The 16,326-nt window shown below is 31.4% G+C and overlaps 2 protein-coding genes across 2 annotated transcripts; both read right to left on the bottom strand.

The window, feature by feature from the left end:
- Positions 1-8,852: 8,852 nt before the first annotated feature.
- Positions 8,853-11,102, bottom strand: LOC118042484 (protein mago nashi homolog). Its single transcript, XM_035050186.2, has 3 exons — positions 10,814-11,102; positions 10,190-10,366; positions 8,853-9,238 (listed from the first exon to the last, which is right to left on the bottom strand). Exons 1-3 carry the CDS (start codon positions 11,033-11,035, stop codon positions 9,179-9,181), a joined length of 459 nt encoding a protein of 152 aa, XP_034906077.1. The 5' UTR covers positions 11,036-11,102; the 3' UTR covers positions 8,853-9,178.
- Positions 11,103-12,365: 1,263 nt separating this feature from the next.
- LOC118042487 (mavicyanin) lies at positions 12,366-13,401 on the bottom strand. The gene is made up of 2 exons (XM_035050190.2): positions 13,076-13,401; positions 12,366-12,922 (listed from the first exon to the last, which is right to left on the bottom strand). Exons 1-2 carry the CDS (start codon positions 13,236-13,238, stop codon positions 12,534-12,536), a joined length of 552 nt encoding a protein of 183 aa, XP_034906081.1. The 5' UTR covers positions 13,239-13,401; the 3' UTR covers positions 12,366-12,533.
- Positions 13,402-16,326: the final 2,925 nt, after the last annotated feature.

Genomic DNA, 16,326 nt, shown 5'->3' with positions numbered 1-16,326 from the left:
AAAAGTGAAAGGGGGTCACATGGGATGTTTGTCGAACGTGGACCAAGGGCATGATGGATGGAGTTCATTTAAGAGAAGGCCCTACGCCAAAAACATCATTTGTACTTGCTCACACACCATGATGTATACCTCCCTCCAAATTAGAGTCATGGTCCACACGCATGGCCTTTCCACCAACCGCTTCTCTGCTTTGCGTAGGCGGTGAATCTCTTATCTAATTTTTTCTCCTTTTTTAAAAAACTTAAGAGTTAAGCACCAGGAAACTCTAGCTGTATCTAAATGAGAGAGACTGTGTTTTGTATTACCGTTTATGATATTTTTTAATTAAAAATATATTAAAATTATTTTTTATTTTAATATTAAAACCATAAAAAATACTTATAAAAGAATTAATTTAATGATTTTTTAGACGATAAACAATTTAAAAAACATTAAAAAAAAACATAAGGAAACACAGTGATAGACGGGCTTGTAACTTTAAGATCATTCAAATAGACTATTAAATTGATGAAATGTATTATTTATTATTGAATTAAAATAATAATATTTTAAATTAGATTTTACAAGTTAAAATAAAATTATTTTCAAACATGTTTTTGGTAGATCGTCTATATCTAGGATGGTGTATTCATAATGATTTTTTTTTATCTGAACATAAACTGATTTTAAGATTAAATTTACTTCTATTTATTTATTAAATTTTATTTAAAAATTAATTTTTTTTTAAATGGATTAGAAGTAAATTGTTTACGTCGCTATAGCAAGATTTATAAGAATTTTTACCAGTCATCGCCTTGTGGCCCCTGAAGACGGGGGCCTAAGCGGCCAGTTATGCATAACTTTTTTGTGTTTCACAAGGGCTGCCTACTCCCTCTCTCTTCCTTTTATATTATTATTATTATTCCGTTACTTTATTAAGAGAGTTTATTCCCCTACTTTATTACACGTGGTTTGGCATAAGCAACAATCCCAATTCATCGACTTTAATCGGATTTCTATTTTATATAAAAGTAGCTTTAATCCAATACTGCATGCTTATGCAATTAAATTGACATGCATGGCCTGGGAAGACGAAAAAGAGAAAAAAAGTGATGTCATGAATATTTTAAAAATATAATAATGATTGTTTTTAAAATATTTTTATTTTATTTTTTAAAAAATTATTTTTAACATGATAATGAATAAATAATTTTAAAAAATCAAAAATTAAAATTTAACAAAATAATTGTTATACCGCCTATCCAAATACCCAACAAGAGAGTTATTAAACTTAGTTTCACCCGTTATTTGATTTAACTTCTGGATAATATAAAGTATAAATTAATTTAAATTAATATTATTTCAAGATTTTTTTATAAAAAAATTAAAATAACATTTTGTTAAAAAAATAAATTAAATTTTTGGCAAGTAAAGAGTTGATATGTCAAGTCCATCCAATCAACTTTTATCTAATTTAATTTAATATTCGATTAAAATTATGGACCAATTTATAAAGTTATCGGGTTAATAAGATGACGCATATTTTCTTGTCATAAAAATAAAATTGAATTACAAGATTTTCTTTGGAAAAAAAAAAAAAAATAATAAATAGCTAGACGGTTTCTGAATTTCTTTCCCCTACGATTATCATTCGTTTTCAATGAGACTGGGAAGAATAAAATGTTTAAGACATGCATTTTTTATTTTTGAACACGCATCTTCCAGTAAAGAAAGCCAAGGTTGTTTCCTTCTTTGCTCCAATAACATATAGTGATCTCAAGCCACATGACACGTGGAAAAACATAAAAATAAAGTCAAATGCAAACTCATATAATATAGAAGACTCATACACAATAAATACTGTAAGAAAAGTCCCAAGCAAATTCGTAAGAAGGAAAACTAAAATCTGAAGCCCGGAGAGTATGAATTGCATGCAGTTTCCAAAATATAATAGGATGTGGATTAAAGCAAGTTTGTAGAATCTCTTTGCAATTTAACAACTCTCACTTAAATATGATGAAAAAAAAACCCCTTAACGGTTGTTTTAAAAGGTTGCTGCTTTTATCTAAAACAACAATTTGTTTTTATGTTTTAAATTGGTTTCTATATTTGATTTAAAAAACATATTAAATTGATTTTTTTAATGTTTTCTTCATGTTTTTTGTATGATTTTAATATGTAAATAAAAAATTAAAAAAATTATTTTAATATATTTTAAATATATTTAAAAACATTTTTCACCACAATACTAAACATACATAGTAAGTTCACGTTTGATATTATAATGCATAATACTTTTCAAATATATATTTTCAGTTAAAAATATATTAAAATATATTTTTTTAATTTTGATATTAATAAATTAAATGCATAAAAAATCACTAAAAAGATAATCAATTTAATTTTTTTTTTAAATAAATATACTTTAAAAAAAAACATCCAAAATTAAAGAATACCGCATACCTGACAGCCTCAAGTGTAAAATTAACCAACCATTTGACAAGTGATATGGCACTTATCAAGAGATAATTCCACATATTGGCTAGAATCCGACGAGGATAGTTATTTTTAGAGAATACATTTTCTTAAGATTATATATTTGTGTGTGGTTTCGAGGATAACTTTGGACCTTTTTGGTTTGCTCAGCTGCTGCTTCTTTTTTACCTGTCGACATGGAAAGGACAGCAAGCAACTCTATCTTGACTTCTTATATTGGCTTGCGAGTTTCTTCTCGATGATATTAGCTATGTATTATCCCATTCAATTTTTACTAACCATTGTTAAATCAATGTCATGTCCTCACCTGCAGACCACGCTCTTGCAAGCCCTATCCTCGAAAATATCTAACGGCCTGTTTTGACACGTGATGATGTCGATTTTGGGAGTTTTTTTTATTTGTAAAAAAATTATAATAATATTTTTTTATTTTTAATATTATCATATTAAAATAATTAAAAAATAAAAAATATTTTAAAATTAAAATAAATTATTCTAGAAATGCGGTTGAATCGTGATACCAAACTTCACCTAAAAAATAAGATAAAAATGTATATAGTGTTTGTTTATAAATGCGATAAAAATTATTTATTAAGATATTTTTTATTTAAAAATATATTAAAATAACTTTTTATATTAAAATAATAAAAAATATTAATTTAAAACTTAAAAAAAATTACAATTCAACAACATTCCCATATAAGTTATCACCGGCAATCTGAGTCTTTCATAAACTAACAAGGCATTAATTTTGTTCTGATCGGTGCCCTTCCACAGTGGCACATAGGTCATGAATGAAGGAAAATGATCTAGCATATAGTTGGTTATATGAATCAAATTGTAGTAATGGTTGTAATTTAAAAATGTTTTTTTTTTATTTTGAAATATATGAAAATATATATTTTTTATTTTTTTAAAATATTTTTAATATTAATACATCAAAATAATATAAAAATTTAAAAATACAATTTACACCATGTTACAATCACTATACTGTGGGTGAATGCCTCTGAATTATTTTTCTTCTTTCCAGCCTAGCACATGCTGCAGTGATGGATGAGATTTGGCAGGACACAGGGCTAGTGGACAAGGACACAACGGCCACTGTGACTAAGCCAAGACTCGAGAATTTGCATCTTGCAATGTCTAGTCCCTTTCGGAAGGGAATGCAAGAATCCACGTTGACAGGTATGGAACATCTCGGGATTCAAGGTATCCAATATGAGCCAACATGGTCTTAGAAATATATTTAAAAAAAATTATTTGAGATGACATTATTTTATTTTAAAAAAACTTAAACTATATTTTAATTCAAATTGATTGAATGACTTATACCATGTTGATTTATAACATTGTATGTAGGATAAAATTTTTTATATGCGTATGATGATAACTCTCTCACAAACATGAATTAAGTTGTAAGTAAATTTATTTATGGATAATTATTTCCAATTTAAATATCAAGAATGATAACAGAAAAGAAGATTTTTTTCACGAATGCATTGACTTTGATAGAAATAACTTGTAAAAAACCCCAATTAAAAACAAACTTAATCTTAGTATTTAGAAAAAAAAATTCCTGTTCCCTTCATCAATGAAAAGTCTAATGCACCTTAATCTAAAAAAATTAGGATAGCCGTCTCCTAATCCCAAATCTACCTCCCAACCACTCATGAAATCTGAAAATGAAAGCTCATGGTGACAATTTAAACCATATTTTGTAGCACAGCATTATTTTATATATAGTCCCGAGATTGTGTTGCTTATATTTGGCGTGGCTCTCCACATTAACCTTGTATATGAGCATGTGGAGTGTTGATTCCAATCTAATTAGATTAGGGATGTATTTGGTGAAGCAGTTGAATTATTGTTTGGTTAATTTTGATTTTTTTAATTATTTTTTTAAAAAGTTTTTGAATCTAGTGTTAAAATAAAATTTTAAAAATAAAAAATATTATTTTAATATATTTAAAAAAAAATACTTTGAATAATAATCTTTACCACTATCCTGAACATCCCAAAACAAAATATTAAGTGGCTAAACCTGATCAACAAGAATACCCTCGCATCTAGTTTCAAATTAATCCCAGCTGAATCTTTATCCTGCAAAATGATGCCAACGAACTTCTGTCTATAAAATCTCCTGTTTTCAGTCCAACCGATTTAACTACCAAGTATAATATGTGACCAGAAAAGGACTAAGCAAACCCTATATTTTATAACTCGATTGCATATTTGATGGTCTAGATCGGTTCAAGAGTGATTGATCTTGAAGCTAGCTAGTTAACTACATGATTCATCAAATCGCTTTCCTTGTCCATTTTTATAGCGTCAATGTCAAGAATTTATATTACTTCTTGAAAACCAAATAAGAAATTGATTTTTTGTTTTTTTTTTTTTTTTGAGAAAGAAAGCATTCTAGCAACGTATACAGCTGGTGGCAAGAAAAATTCATCCTGATTTCAAGCGTGTTCATATCCCGAGAAAAAATAATGGAAATTATAGCCGGAAAAATAAATATATAGCCTGCAAATCTCGAAAAACAACTCACAAAATCAATGGCAAGAACAACATCAAGATCATTGCGTACATGGCAACCACACAGGGCTTCAAACCTTGATTCACATTTATAATCCATAGAAAGATTTGGGATACAAATAAGGGATAAATGGGCTGTTTTGGTGTCATTGTTTCGGTTTTTTCTCATCTAAATATAGTAATCTAAGAGTGGAAAAATCATCTAAAATCCAAGCAGAGAAAGATTTAATTTTAGCAGGCAAATGCTGGTCTTGGAATACCGTGAGCATTGATAAAAAATACTATAATCATGATTAGTATTAATTAAATTATTTCTTGTCTGAAAAATCTCCGGTACTCTTCGACGAGATGGCCCAAAAATCGGATAATTTATCGGTGCTTGAACAAGTATATTTCCGTCACAGCTATCTGCTAAGTTGGTGGATTAAATTAAGCTCGTGATGTAGCATAGATTTAGTCAAAAAAACTCAGATGTGCCTGTCACGTTGTGTCTTGCAAGCAACAAAACACAGTAGTCTATTCCTGGCGGGTTGAAGCTTTAAATGGTATATCTACCGTATCAAGACCACTGTCGGGTCAAAGTTCATGAATGTGATACTCCTGATTGTTTTTATTTGACCAATCAAAGCCTAGATCAGCATCCAGCCCGCGTGAACTGATTATCACCATTGCTAACACCTAGAAGAAAACTAATTAATGATTATATTAAACGAAGTGCGCGATCCAAATATCTGGCGGTGGTTCGACGATTATTAAAGATTTGTCCGGCTTTACATGTTGATCTCCTGTGTTTATAACTTGGAACTGATCTTGATTGTTTTTTTAATTTAAATTAATCTTAAAATCAGTTTGGTTCTATATTATGATCCATTTATGATCTAAGTTGATCAAGTTAAAATAAAATAAAATAATATTATTCGTGATTTGACTAATAAAACTCTAGGTCAAACTAGCCCTCGACAGCATAGATTTCTTGGTGTTTGGACTATTAAAACTAATTTATTCGTGATTTGACCACGAGCTTACCTGCAAACCGGGAACCACCATGCCCTCCGTGGAATTTGAAAAGGTGGAGGGGCCAGATCAATGCTTCCCCCCTAGCAAAAGAAAAGGGGGTTTCCCTTTGCAGGTAAAGGGTATGGGAGGAGGAATCTATACCAAAAGCTTCTTTTAGGTTTTGCTCCACAAAGGAGAGCTGGGTGGATTGCTTTGGTTGATGATCAAACATCTTTTCGGAGATCAACGTCACCCCACTTTATTTCCATGGCAGATAGTAATGCGAGAGCGCAGATGCTTCTGGACTCACATGGAGGATGATGGCCTCGCATCATACTCTAGTCCACTGCTATTTGGGCCCATGACGATGGGTGGACCTGGGTCCAGCTGCTTAGAATCCAACCACGTAAAAAACGACACGCGCACGCTAGCATATTCTCGTGCTGGTCTTCGTGCATTAAGATTAATCATTTTTATTCGGGTATTAACTAGATAATCTTGAATGAAATAGTACATTTATTATATTTTTATTTTTTTATTAGAGATTTTAACTTTATTTTACTATTCCAGTTTTTATATAAAATGCTGCTTAGAGTTTTTCATATTTTATCAGGAATTAAATTAAATATACATAAGATCAGAATCTAGGGTGATGTTCAATCAGCCATGTGTTTTTATTATTTCTTCTAATATATTTTTTTGCCAGTACATCACCTTTTTTTTTTGGATTAGATTTGGATTCTAGAATTGTTTTTTATTTATTCATGAATTCCATCCCATGATATGGTGATTTATAAATGGATATTTAACAATTTTCATATTTTAGTTTTTTAGAATTTTATTTTAGAATTATTTTTAAGATAAAAAAAATCAGGTACTTAGAGCGTGCTTGGTAGTGTGGTAGCGTTTGCTTTTCAAATAACTTTTTGTGCTAAAATACATACCAATGATGTTTTTTTTATGTTTTAAAAATTATTTTTGACATCAACACATCAAAACGATATAAAAAGTATAAACCATATTTAATTTTAATAAAACAAAATTTAAATTTTTTAAAAATACAAGTTGAATCGTGTTTCCAAACAGCCCCTTAGTAGTAGGTGTACAGCCTCCATCAAAATGACAAGTGATGATTACGAGTATTTCTGAGTTTTCAACATGATTCATTGCCATCCTTATTTCAACTTTTTTTTTTTAATAAATGAATAATAACATGAATAAAAAAGTCTCTTAATATTCCCAAATATAAGAATATTTCACCACGCATTTTAATTGTTTTCACCTGTGGGCTGCCTCCCACCCCACTTTGTTTGTACCGTAGACAACTGCATGTGAGAAGGCATGATCTAACATTGGAGGCCCAGCGTTTTGGAAACCATGCAAAGATAGAATGTCAGTATAAAGGTCGGATTCCTTCGTGACATAAAAAAGGATGTAGTTCACAGATTGAGGGCCCCAGCCTTTACATTGAATAAAGGAAGAAGCTTAATTGCTTTGGAAGGCTTAAAAACAAACCCAAAGCCTCTTCGTATATACTTATAAAACTTATTTTTTTTTTATTTTTTATTTTAAATAGTTTTGATGAAAAGTAAATTTCTAAAAAATAAATTATCTTTTAATATTTAATAGTATCATAAAAAATAAATTGAAAAACATTTTATATTAGTTAGCTTTGTTATTAAAAATAAATTAAAAAATAACTTGTTAATTTTTTCAAGTTTATTAAAAGAATGAGTACCAATTCCTACATAAAAAATTGAAGGAAGATAAAATTAAAAAAAATTATAAATTATTTTAAATAAAATAAATACTAAGGATAAAATCTGACAGATAAATTTTTTTAATTAAAAAAAAGAAAAAAAGAAAAAATAAAATAAAGATAATTATTTCAAAACCCTGTTTGTCTCTTTAAAATTAAACACGCTTGTGTGTGTGTGTGTGTAACATTAACTAAACACAAATTTTGATACAATTCAAACACGTTATAGAATCTTTTCTAGTTGTATCGCAACACAAATTATCCAAACCAAACTTGCATATCCACAAGAGATTACGAGAGCAGTATTGTAAGAGCCCCTGATTATATTTCCATCGGCCTAAATATCGGGCTTAATGCTTTTGTTGTTGAGCTCATGGGATGGTATCTCAGGCTTGGTTCATCAATCTTCTTCCCTTACTTGCTAGGTGCCCACTAGTTTGGGCTTACTCCTAACCCATCAGGACCTCAACTAACAAGTCAACTCATCTCCAGCTCTCCTTCCTTCAAACTGTGCCCATCATCCTTATCCCCTTCTCCTGTCTGAGGGGCAGTCACCAAGTCTTCACTTCTGCGAGGCCCTCAAAACTAAGGCCCATTTAGGGTTCCACCGCCTCACCCTCAATACCACACAAAACCCTTTCTATTTTACTAAACCCAAGAAAATTAACGTGACACAGTGCCACAACAGACCCAACCAGCAGAGAAGGGAGGGTGAAAGCAAGGGAAAGCAAGGAAAATGTACGGGGCACTGATAATGACATGGAAAAAACCACAGCATCCTTAATTGCCTATTCTAACTGGCCACAGTGGTGCTCTTAATTAAACATTCCACTTACAAGATTTTCTCCTGTGAGCGTAGTGACTCCCATTTTTGGTTTATCAACAAGGGTATTGTGGTAATCGGATATTACATTCAAGGGGTCCATCTCATTCCATTGCATGCTAGAGGTCAATGACCCAGCAAACTAGATAAATCGATCAAACAATAAGAAAAATTTCAATCGGCCAACAGCAGAAAATGTATGACCAAGTTCAAAGTCATTGCACCTGTCTGTAATGGAAAGAATTAGCAAAGTCACCAGCCTCACATAAAGAGCCAATACTCTACATTCTGAACAATTGAAAGTATCCAGAAATTAAAATCTCAGTCGTTAACATATCAAAATATTTCAGACACGGCCAGAGAGGTGTGTGGGACACAAAGGTTTCATAACACTAGCATTACAGTCAACAAAATAACTCCTCAATCCAGGTATTCATAAAACCTTAGACAGCCTCGGATAAAACTAGAAAGAAAAGAAAAGGGAACTGTAACCATTGAAATGACAAACCCTACTGCAAAGCAGACAATTCAGACGTGCACAAAAACAGCCCCTTGAAGCACACATTGAATTGTAGAGACTATGGTAGTTATATGGGCTTGATTTTGAAGTGAAGGGAGATGAGAGAGAAAACAAAGCACTTCAAGTCCTGCAACCACATAAAATGCATATAAGAACACCGGAAAAAATAAAAAATAAAAGTTGGTAACCAGACAAGCAATGGGACACTATTGGCAATATTAACAAGCACATCTAATGGTAAAATATGAAAAATCAAAAGGTTATTGGAATTTTGAAAATAAGAATCTTGGTTTGTCATTAACATCCTGTAACGCCCAAATGAACCCTATTAAACTTCCCAGTAAATTAGTGAATGTACAAGAACAGTTTGTCTTTAGAAATCAATTCTCTATCCATCTCACCTTAAGCTTTGGATACTTGAAACTAGCCACTCTAAAAATCTCTCTTTGCTGCACACAATGCTTAAAATCCTTGCTTTTGCATTTTTCTTTCAAAACACAACTATTATGCCTTCATGACAAAGGCAATAGATTCCATTTAACAAAGAACACAAATATAATATCCAGGCAAGCAAGTTCACAGCCCCACAGAGACAAGTTTCCAAACCCTTTATTTACTTGCTTAATACACAGATTTAGATAATGTATTTTTCTCACAAAAGTTTTGATGGATAATCATATTAATCACTCCATCCCACAATGCAGCATGCACATAAAACCATAACTTGTAAACTACTCGGGCTTTCATAAAAGCAAGTGCAGTTTGAAATCATTATGACACATATTACTTGTGATGCAATGTATAATTTTTCCTCTTCAGGGAAGCAATATCACCTACTTTCTCTCAGCATTTCCCCCATTTAACAACGTCATATCAGCATGTTAACAAGGGTAACTTGCAATTCAAGAATGAGCACATTTGAAAGTAAACCCACAGTTAGAATCCTTTCAACAAGAATAAAATGACTTAATAGTACAAATACAAATTACTGTTCAAGACACTATTTACACACAATGACTGTGAGCAAGCTTTAACCACCACATTCAAAGAGATATCCATGCTTATAAATTGCAATCACCTGAACAAGATAATAGAAGATGCGAAGCCCTTCAGGATCCTGGCTACTGTGAACATCAACAAGTGATCCAATCTTAGACGTAGTAAATGAAATATGCTCATTCCCCATCACAATCTCCAGCTCTTGCCTCCCAACCCGGTCCGGCTCTGGCCAGTTGTTGTCATCTTCCTTCATAATCTAAGGAAACCAATAATCTCAAAACATGAAAGAACCAAATCTAAACTGCCAACGAGTCAGAATTTAGAAGAAGTTTTCCAGCTCTTTTACATGAAAATTCATCAAAAAAATTATAAAAATGTTTGCTAAATGCAAGCAAAATAAGAGTTGATTTTTGTTAAAATCAACGCTTAAGTAATTTAGTTAAAAACAAGGCAAACCAAAACCCTAGTTTCCATCTGCATTTACTTATAACTTCGAAATTAACAAATTTCATATGCTAAAATCCAATCCTAAGAGTTCTCTAGGAAAATAAAATATCTAATAAACAAACAGAAAATTATTTACAGCAATGGCAAGATTGTAAATTTTGTAATAAACATGACCGAAAAAATTAGACAAAACCCTAAGCGAAACAAGAGATTTAAGAAGTTAGAGAGAAAGAGGGAGGGTGAGAGAGAGGAGTACTTCGCTCTCGGAGATGATGCGGCGGCACTCTTTGAGAACGGCGGGGGTAAGAAAGACTTCTTTACGAATCATGGTGTCGTTTTTGTAATTAGAGTTGTTTGCGTATCGGAGTTTTCCATCAGGCCGGAACTCGAATTCCAAGAATTCGTGACCGAATTTACCTCTGTGACCAACGTAGTAACGAAGATAGAACTCTCCGTTATCTTCCTCCATCGCTGCCATTGCTTCCTTCTCTTTCTCTTCCTCTACCTCTCTCTTCGTGCTTCTGTTTTATTTCTATGAAAAGAGAAGAAAAAATCGAAACCCGCTCTTAAAGTCCAAAGCTTATAGATTTTAATGGGCTCGGCCCATTGTCTTGGATCATTGAGCATTTCTCTATCATTAGCTTTTGATGGTAACCACGTTGGGAATTGCAATATTGATTTGCATTTTTATTTTATTTCCGAGATAGACTCAATTTTTTTTAATCACTGTATTAATTTAATTCAATCATTTCTATTAAAATGGTTTTTTATTATTTTTTTTAAATCCTTTGAAATTAAACTTGGATTTGATTTTTTTGAGGTAATTGGGTTTAAAAACTTGAACGATTTCTTTGAGTTTGGCAAAATCAATGTTATTTTCAGTTCAATTTATTAAAAACTTGATTTTAATAATACAAGTCCTATAATTATAATTATAATAATAATAATTATTATTTTCATAATACAAGTTTTTAATTTATACATCATGGATTAATGCGACAATACAAGTCTTATAATTATAATTATTATAATTATTTTCATTTTCTCGCTCTCTTTTATTTAGGCTACTAAGGAAAAATTTAAATCCAAGATTTTTAAGAAGGAAAGATAAAGATGGAGTCATTTGAGTTAACGATATACAGGCCTTATTGGCAGGCATACAATGAAAATCTTTTTATGCTTTTTAAACGTGTATTCTCTTTACTTCAAGGCTGGTCTAGCAGATACATGGAGCTCTGTTATCTCTAGGTCTCAAATTTGAATCTTCCTGCTAATAAAAAACTCTTGGGATCACGGATTGTAGAGTGTAAAACACCTTGTGTAAAGCTGATTTCAAGGATTTAAATGAAAATTAAAATACAATACCTTGCGTGTTTTTTTTTTTTTTTATATATAAAAAAATCTTAATTCGGGGCTGTAGAAAAGAAAATGGTTTGGGCCATATACATATATACATCTTTTTTTTTTTTTTTTTTTCCAGCTAATTTGTGCCATATCCTTTTCTTCAGCATTAATCTATTTCAACACGGCATCCATTATATATAGCAGCCCATAAATTAAAACGTAGACTTTAACCTAATTCATTTGAAAAATATTGCACTCCGCATGCCATAGCATTAATGGATACAATCATTTGACAGTTGTGTTGGTCCAGTTGTCATGCTTTATCATAAAGTCTAACTCACCAGGACAATTTAACAGAACATGGCCTTAGGATACATGCCAAGCAAAACATATATTTCCAATCACCTCAGAATCGTATTCTAGCAAATGGTTTTTGCTACAAGGAACATGCATGATTTGTTGCATTTATACACAAATAATGGAGCTTATATATAAAACTTATTAATTATTCAATAACATTATATATATAAACATAAATTTCACATCCCTCATCCAATAAAAATTGAAAAAAAACAACTTCAACCCAATGATAACAAGGACATTAACAACGATAATATGGCACTGCCTCTTCACTAGCCCATCAATGCAACAGTTGTTCCGAATACAAGAAAGACACCAAGCATCATGTTATATAAAATGTTGGTGGCTCCATTATTATTCTTCGATGGTGGTGGTGGTGTGGTGGTGGTTGGTGGGGTGGTTGAACCACCGTCGGATACTGGGGGGGAAGTTGTGGTGGGGGTACTTGGGGTGCCACTGGCTGCGACAACGGTGACTGCTAGCTTCATGCCGCCGGAACAGTGACCAGGTGTGGAACAAATGAAGTACATTGGACCAGCCGTGGACAAGGGTACTGTTGAGCTTCCATCAGTATAGGATTTCAAGATATTACTTGTGCTGCAACTATCGTAGTCCGCTTTCGATACTTCAGCCACACTGTGTGAGGAGCCATATTTGAACACTGGATTTTTTCCAAAGTTGTAAAATGATGGTTAATTGATTAATTACTCTGTCTTATATCATAACGAAAAACTGGATCTTATGCAATGTTATAATTAAGGCACTAAATATTATACTCAAAACTCATAATAAACAAGGGATTAATTCAACTTACGAAGAGAGTCACCAACAGCGAATGTTTTACCACTAGCCCAAGTGGTGTAATCTCCGAAATTGGTCCAGCCGGACGAGTCACCGACGGTGTACGTTGTAGCAGCATAAGCTGCTGGAGCGGCGGCAAGCACAAGAATTAGGAGAGCAGATGCAATATTGGCCATGTCTGAAAGCCTTAACAGTCTCTAGAATACAGGAGTGGTTAATTAGTGGCTAAGCTGAAAAGGTGAGGCAAGGCCTTCTATCTTATATAGGCTGCTAGAGGTATATTTGTTGAGGACGGAATTAGTTTATTGAAAGGAGAGAGAGTCTTCTCCTGACACCCATGTAATTACCTGTTACATGTAACCAACTTCCCTGTCTGGAATCAAGAAAATATAATAATATAGTGGTTAAAATTAACAACTCTTCTCCCCACCCTATTCTGTCTACCTAATTCTTTGATAAATTCAGCTTCTGCACAGCTGACTTGCCTAGGGCTTACACGGTCTGGCTCGTCTGTTAATATCACTCTTGTTTATTCAAATTAGGGTCTAATAAGTTGGTTTGGTGGCTAAAAAGAATAGTTTTTTCCCTCCCTTAATTTCTTGAATTCAAACTTCAGATCGATATCTAGTATAATTTATTCTTCTAAATGCATCGATTCGATTTATGAAATGTATTTTTAAAATCGCGTATATTAATCCAAAATTATTTATGATCATCTAACAATAAAAAAAAAAAACTAATACAAAGAATATAATTTAATTAACCAATCAAGTTTTAAATTTATTTTTTAGAGATTATCGATTTGAATCTTATAAATTTTAAAAAGACTTACATGATTGTTAATTTTAGAATTTATAGGTTTAATTGAGGTGTGTACAAATTAACCGGATATCCACACTAATTAACAAAAAAAAAAAAAAAGAATATGCCATGCAGGGTACTGTAAAACGGAAGCCAAGCCAAGCCAGTTTGCCAGAACCTCTCATGAAAACATGGAACTTTCCAAAAAATAACGTCTCACATTTTTATATTATTATATCAAATGCCACCAACTACACTGATAAGAAAATCATGATGCAGATGTATATTAGGTTGGCAAGTATGTGTTCATATATTGACCCTGAACTTATGAGTTGGTGGATGGGTTGTTGATGCATGAATTAAATCTATTGCCGTGCCTTATTTTTCTTTCTCTAAACTAAAGAGATCGCCATAATTAGGCTGTTGTGCAAGAAAAACTATCCGCATCAGTGGACCAGGATACGTGTATTTTCAATGATTAACTGCCCCTTTAGAATCGTGCTTAATCATGTAAAATATTCTCAAATTAGGGACTGATAATTCTTAAAGTAATGATGATTGTAAACTTTATTTTCAGTTCTTCAGTTGTTATAAGAAAAATAACTAAATTAAATTAAATTAAAAAAAAAAATGAAACCGAACCGAAACCGATTCAAAGGTTTTTTAGGATAAAGACATGTTCAAACCGGTTGAGCTTAGTTTGACACTGTTTTGGTTTAATTTTTTAGGTTTGATTTGATTTTTTTGGTTTAACTCTGTTTTTTTTCGATTTGGGTTGGATTCGGTTTGATTTTTCCGGTTTCAAGCTTATAAAACTGAAATTGAACCGAACTGGTTGATTTTTTTTTAATTTTAATCGGTTTTTTTTCATGGTTCAGTTTTTTCTGTTATTTTTTTTTATTTTCTTGATTTTTTAATTTTTTTATTCACTCCTATTGTAAACCTAACAAATTACTTTTACGCCAGTATAAGATAATAATATACGAAAGAGAGATAGAGATTACCATAGAGCACAAAAACTTGCTCCTTTAGAATGGAGATATTGTAATATTATTAGCATATATAGAACTTTATAAATTATTAGCAATGCTCCATTTCTAGAGAGAAGTGAAATAGAAAAGTGAAATTCTACTGTTGTCTCAAGTCATAATAAGACAACATGTAAAGAGATGTTGACAAACAAGCAATCTAGTAGTTAAACTTGTAATAGTGAAGTAAATAAGAGTAGATTAGAGAGAGAGAGAGAGAGAGTGGTATTCTTGATCTGAATTTTCCTATCTCCATCTTGCAACTGGCATGTAAATACATGATTAATTGAGAACTTTGAGTTGATGTTTGTTTTTGAGATAGTTTTTATGATTGTGATTTTTAAAAATTAAAATTTTAAAAAGTATAGTTAGTTGTATTTAGATACGTGTTTGATAAAAATAATGGTTGAGGTTTATGTGTAGAAAAAAAACATATATAAAATGTTTGGTCGTTGTGTGGTAGCAGTTGCTTTTCGCAGTGCTTTTTACTTGGAAATACATTAAAATAATATATTTTTTATTTTTTAAAAAATTATTTTTGATATCAGCACATCAAAATGATATAAAAACATCAAAAAAATTATTCATTTGAAGCCAAAGAAAAAAAAATTAAAAAAATTATCAATTTTTTTCAAAACCACTTTTGAAACGCAAAAAATAAAAGTATTTTACGAAACTCAGTTAAAAAAAAACATGTAAATACTGCTTCATGAAAACTGCATTTCAAAACTGAATTTTTTAATGAACTCTATAGTATAAAACACAGTTTTTATAGTTATTAAACACCTTGTTGTGTTTTTTGCACCGCACACACAAAAATAGATGCAAAACAAACACACCATAATTTGACTATCACCTAGTCATTTTATTTTTTAATATTAAAAATAAATTCATCTTTGATTAAATTTTAAATAAATTAACTATATCTGAATTATCATTTTTTTTTACTCAAAGCACATTTGTTAGAAATGATGTCATAAATTTTATAGTCAAATTAAAGTGATATTCGAGTATTTATGTTAAAGGGGACACACTAGATTCATGATTGGAGCTGTAAAAAGCAAACGACAGACTTTCATAGATTAATTTATTGTTCCATTTAATTGAATTTTGCTTAGCACGACACAGCAGCAAGAAGATTATGCGTTTTGTGGATTGTTTATAGCAGGAGAAACTCAACTGCTCATGATGCTCTCTCTAAATTAGCAAGTTTTACCTTATCTCTTCATGCATGCTGGATTGCTATTTACGTTAATGGGCAAACAAGGAAAATACACCCACACTTTGACATCACGTCTAAGCCAATCAAATTATAATAGATGGAACCATCTAGGTGATGGTCCAGAGTTTGGGATCAAGAGGTTTATTTTCTTTGTTGTAACCCATTTTTGGGTCCCCGTAAAAAATAAAATAGATAGCCAAAGAAGGTTAGAAA

The sequence above is a fragment of the Populus alba genome, chromosome 14 (genome assembly GCF_005239225.2).
Source record: "Populus alba chromosome 14, ASM523922v2, whole genome shotgun sequence".
NCBI classification, from domain to species: Eukaryota; Viridiplantae; Streptophyta; class Magnoliopsida; order Malpighiales; family Salicaceae; genus Populus; species Populus alba.
Note: the sequence above shows the minus strand (reverse complement) of the source record. Positions and strands in the feature narration are given on the sequence as shown.

Coding starts and splice junctions, on each gene's coding strand:
- LOC118042487 (XM_035050190.2), bottom strand. CDS start 13,238: ATGGCCAATATTGCATCTGCTCTCCTAATTCTTGTGCTTGCCGCCGCT. Junction 12,923..13,075: donor CGCTGTTGGTGACTCTCTTC/GTAAGTTGAATT, acceptor GAAAAAATCCAG/TGTTCAAATATGGCTCCTCA.
- LOC118042484 (XM_035050186.2), bottom strand. CDS start 11,035: ATGGCAGCGATGGAGGAAGATAACGGAGAGTTCTATCTTCGTTACTAC. Junction 10,367..10,813: donor GCATCATCTCCGAGAGCGAA/GTACTCCTCTCT, acceptor TGGTTTCCTTAG/ATTATGAAGGAAGATGACAA. Junction 9,239..10,189: donor TCTTCTATTATCTTGTTCAG/GTGATTGCAATT, acceptor ATGTGGTTGCAG/GACTTGAAGTGCTTTGTTTT.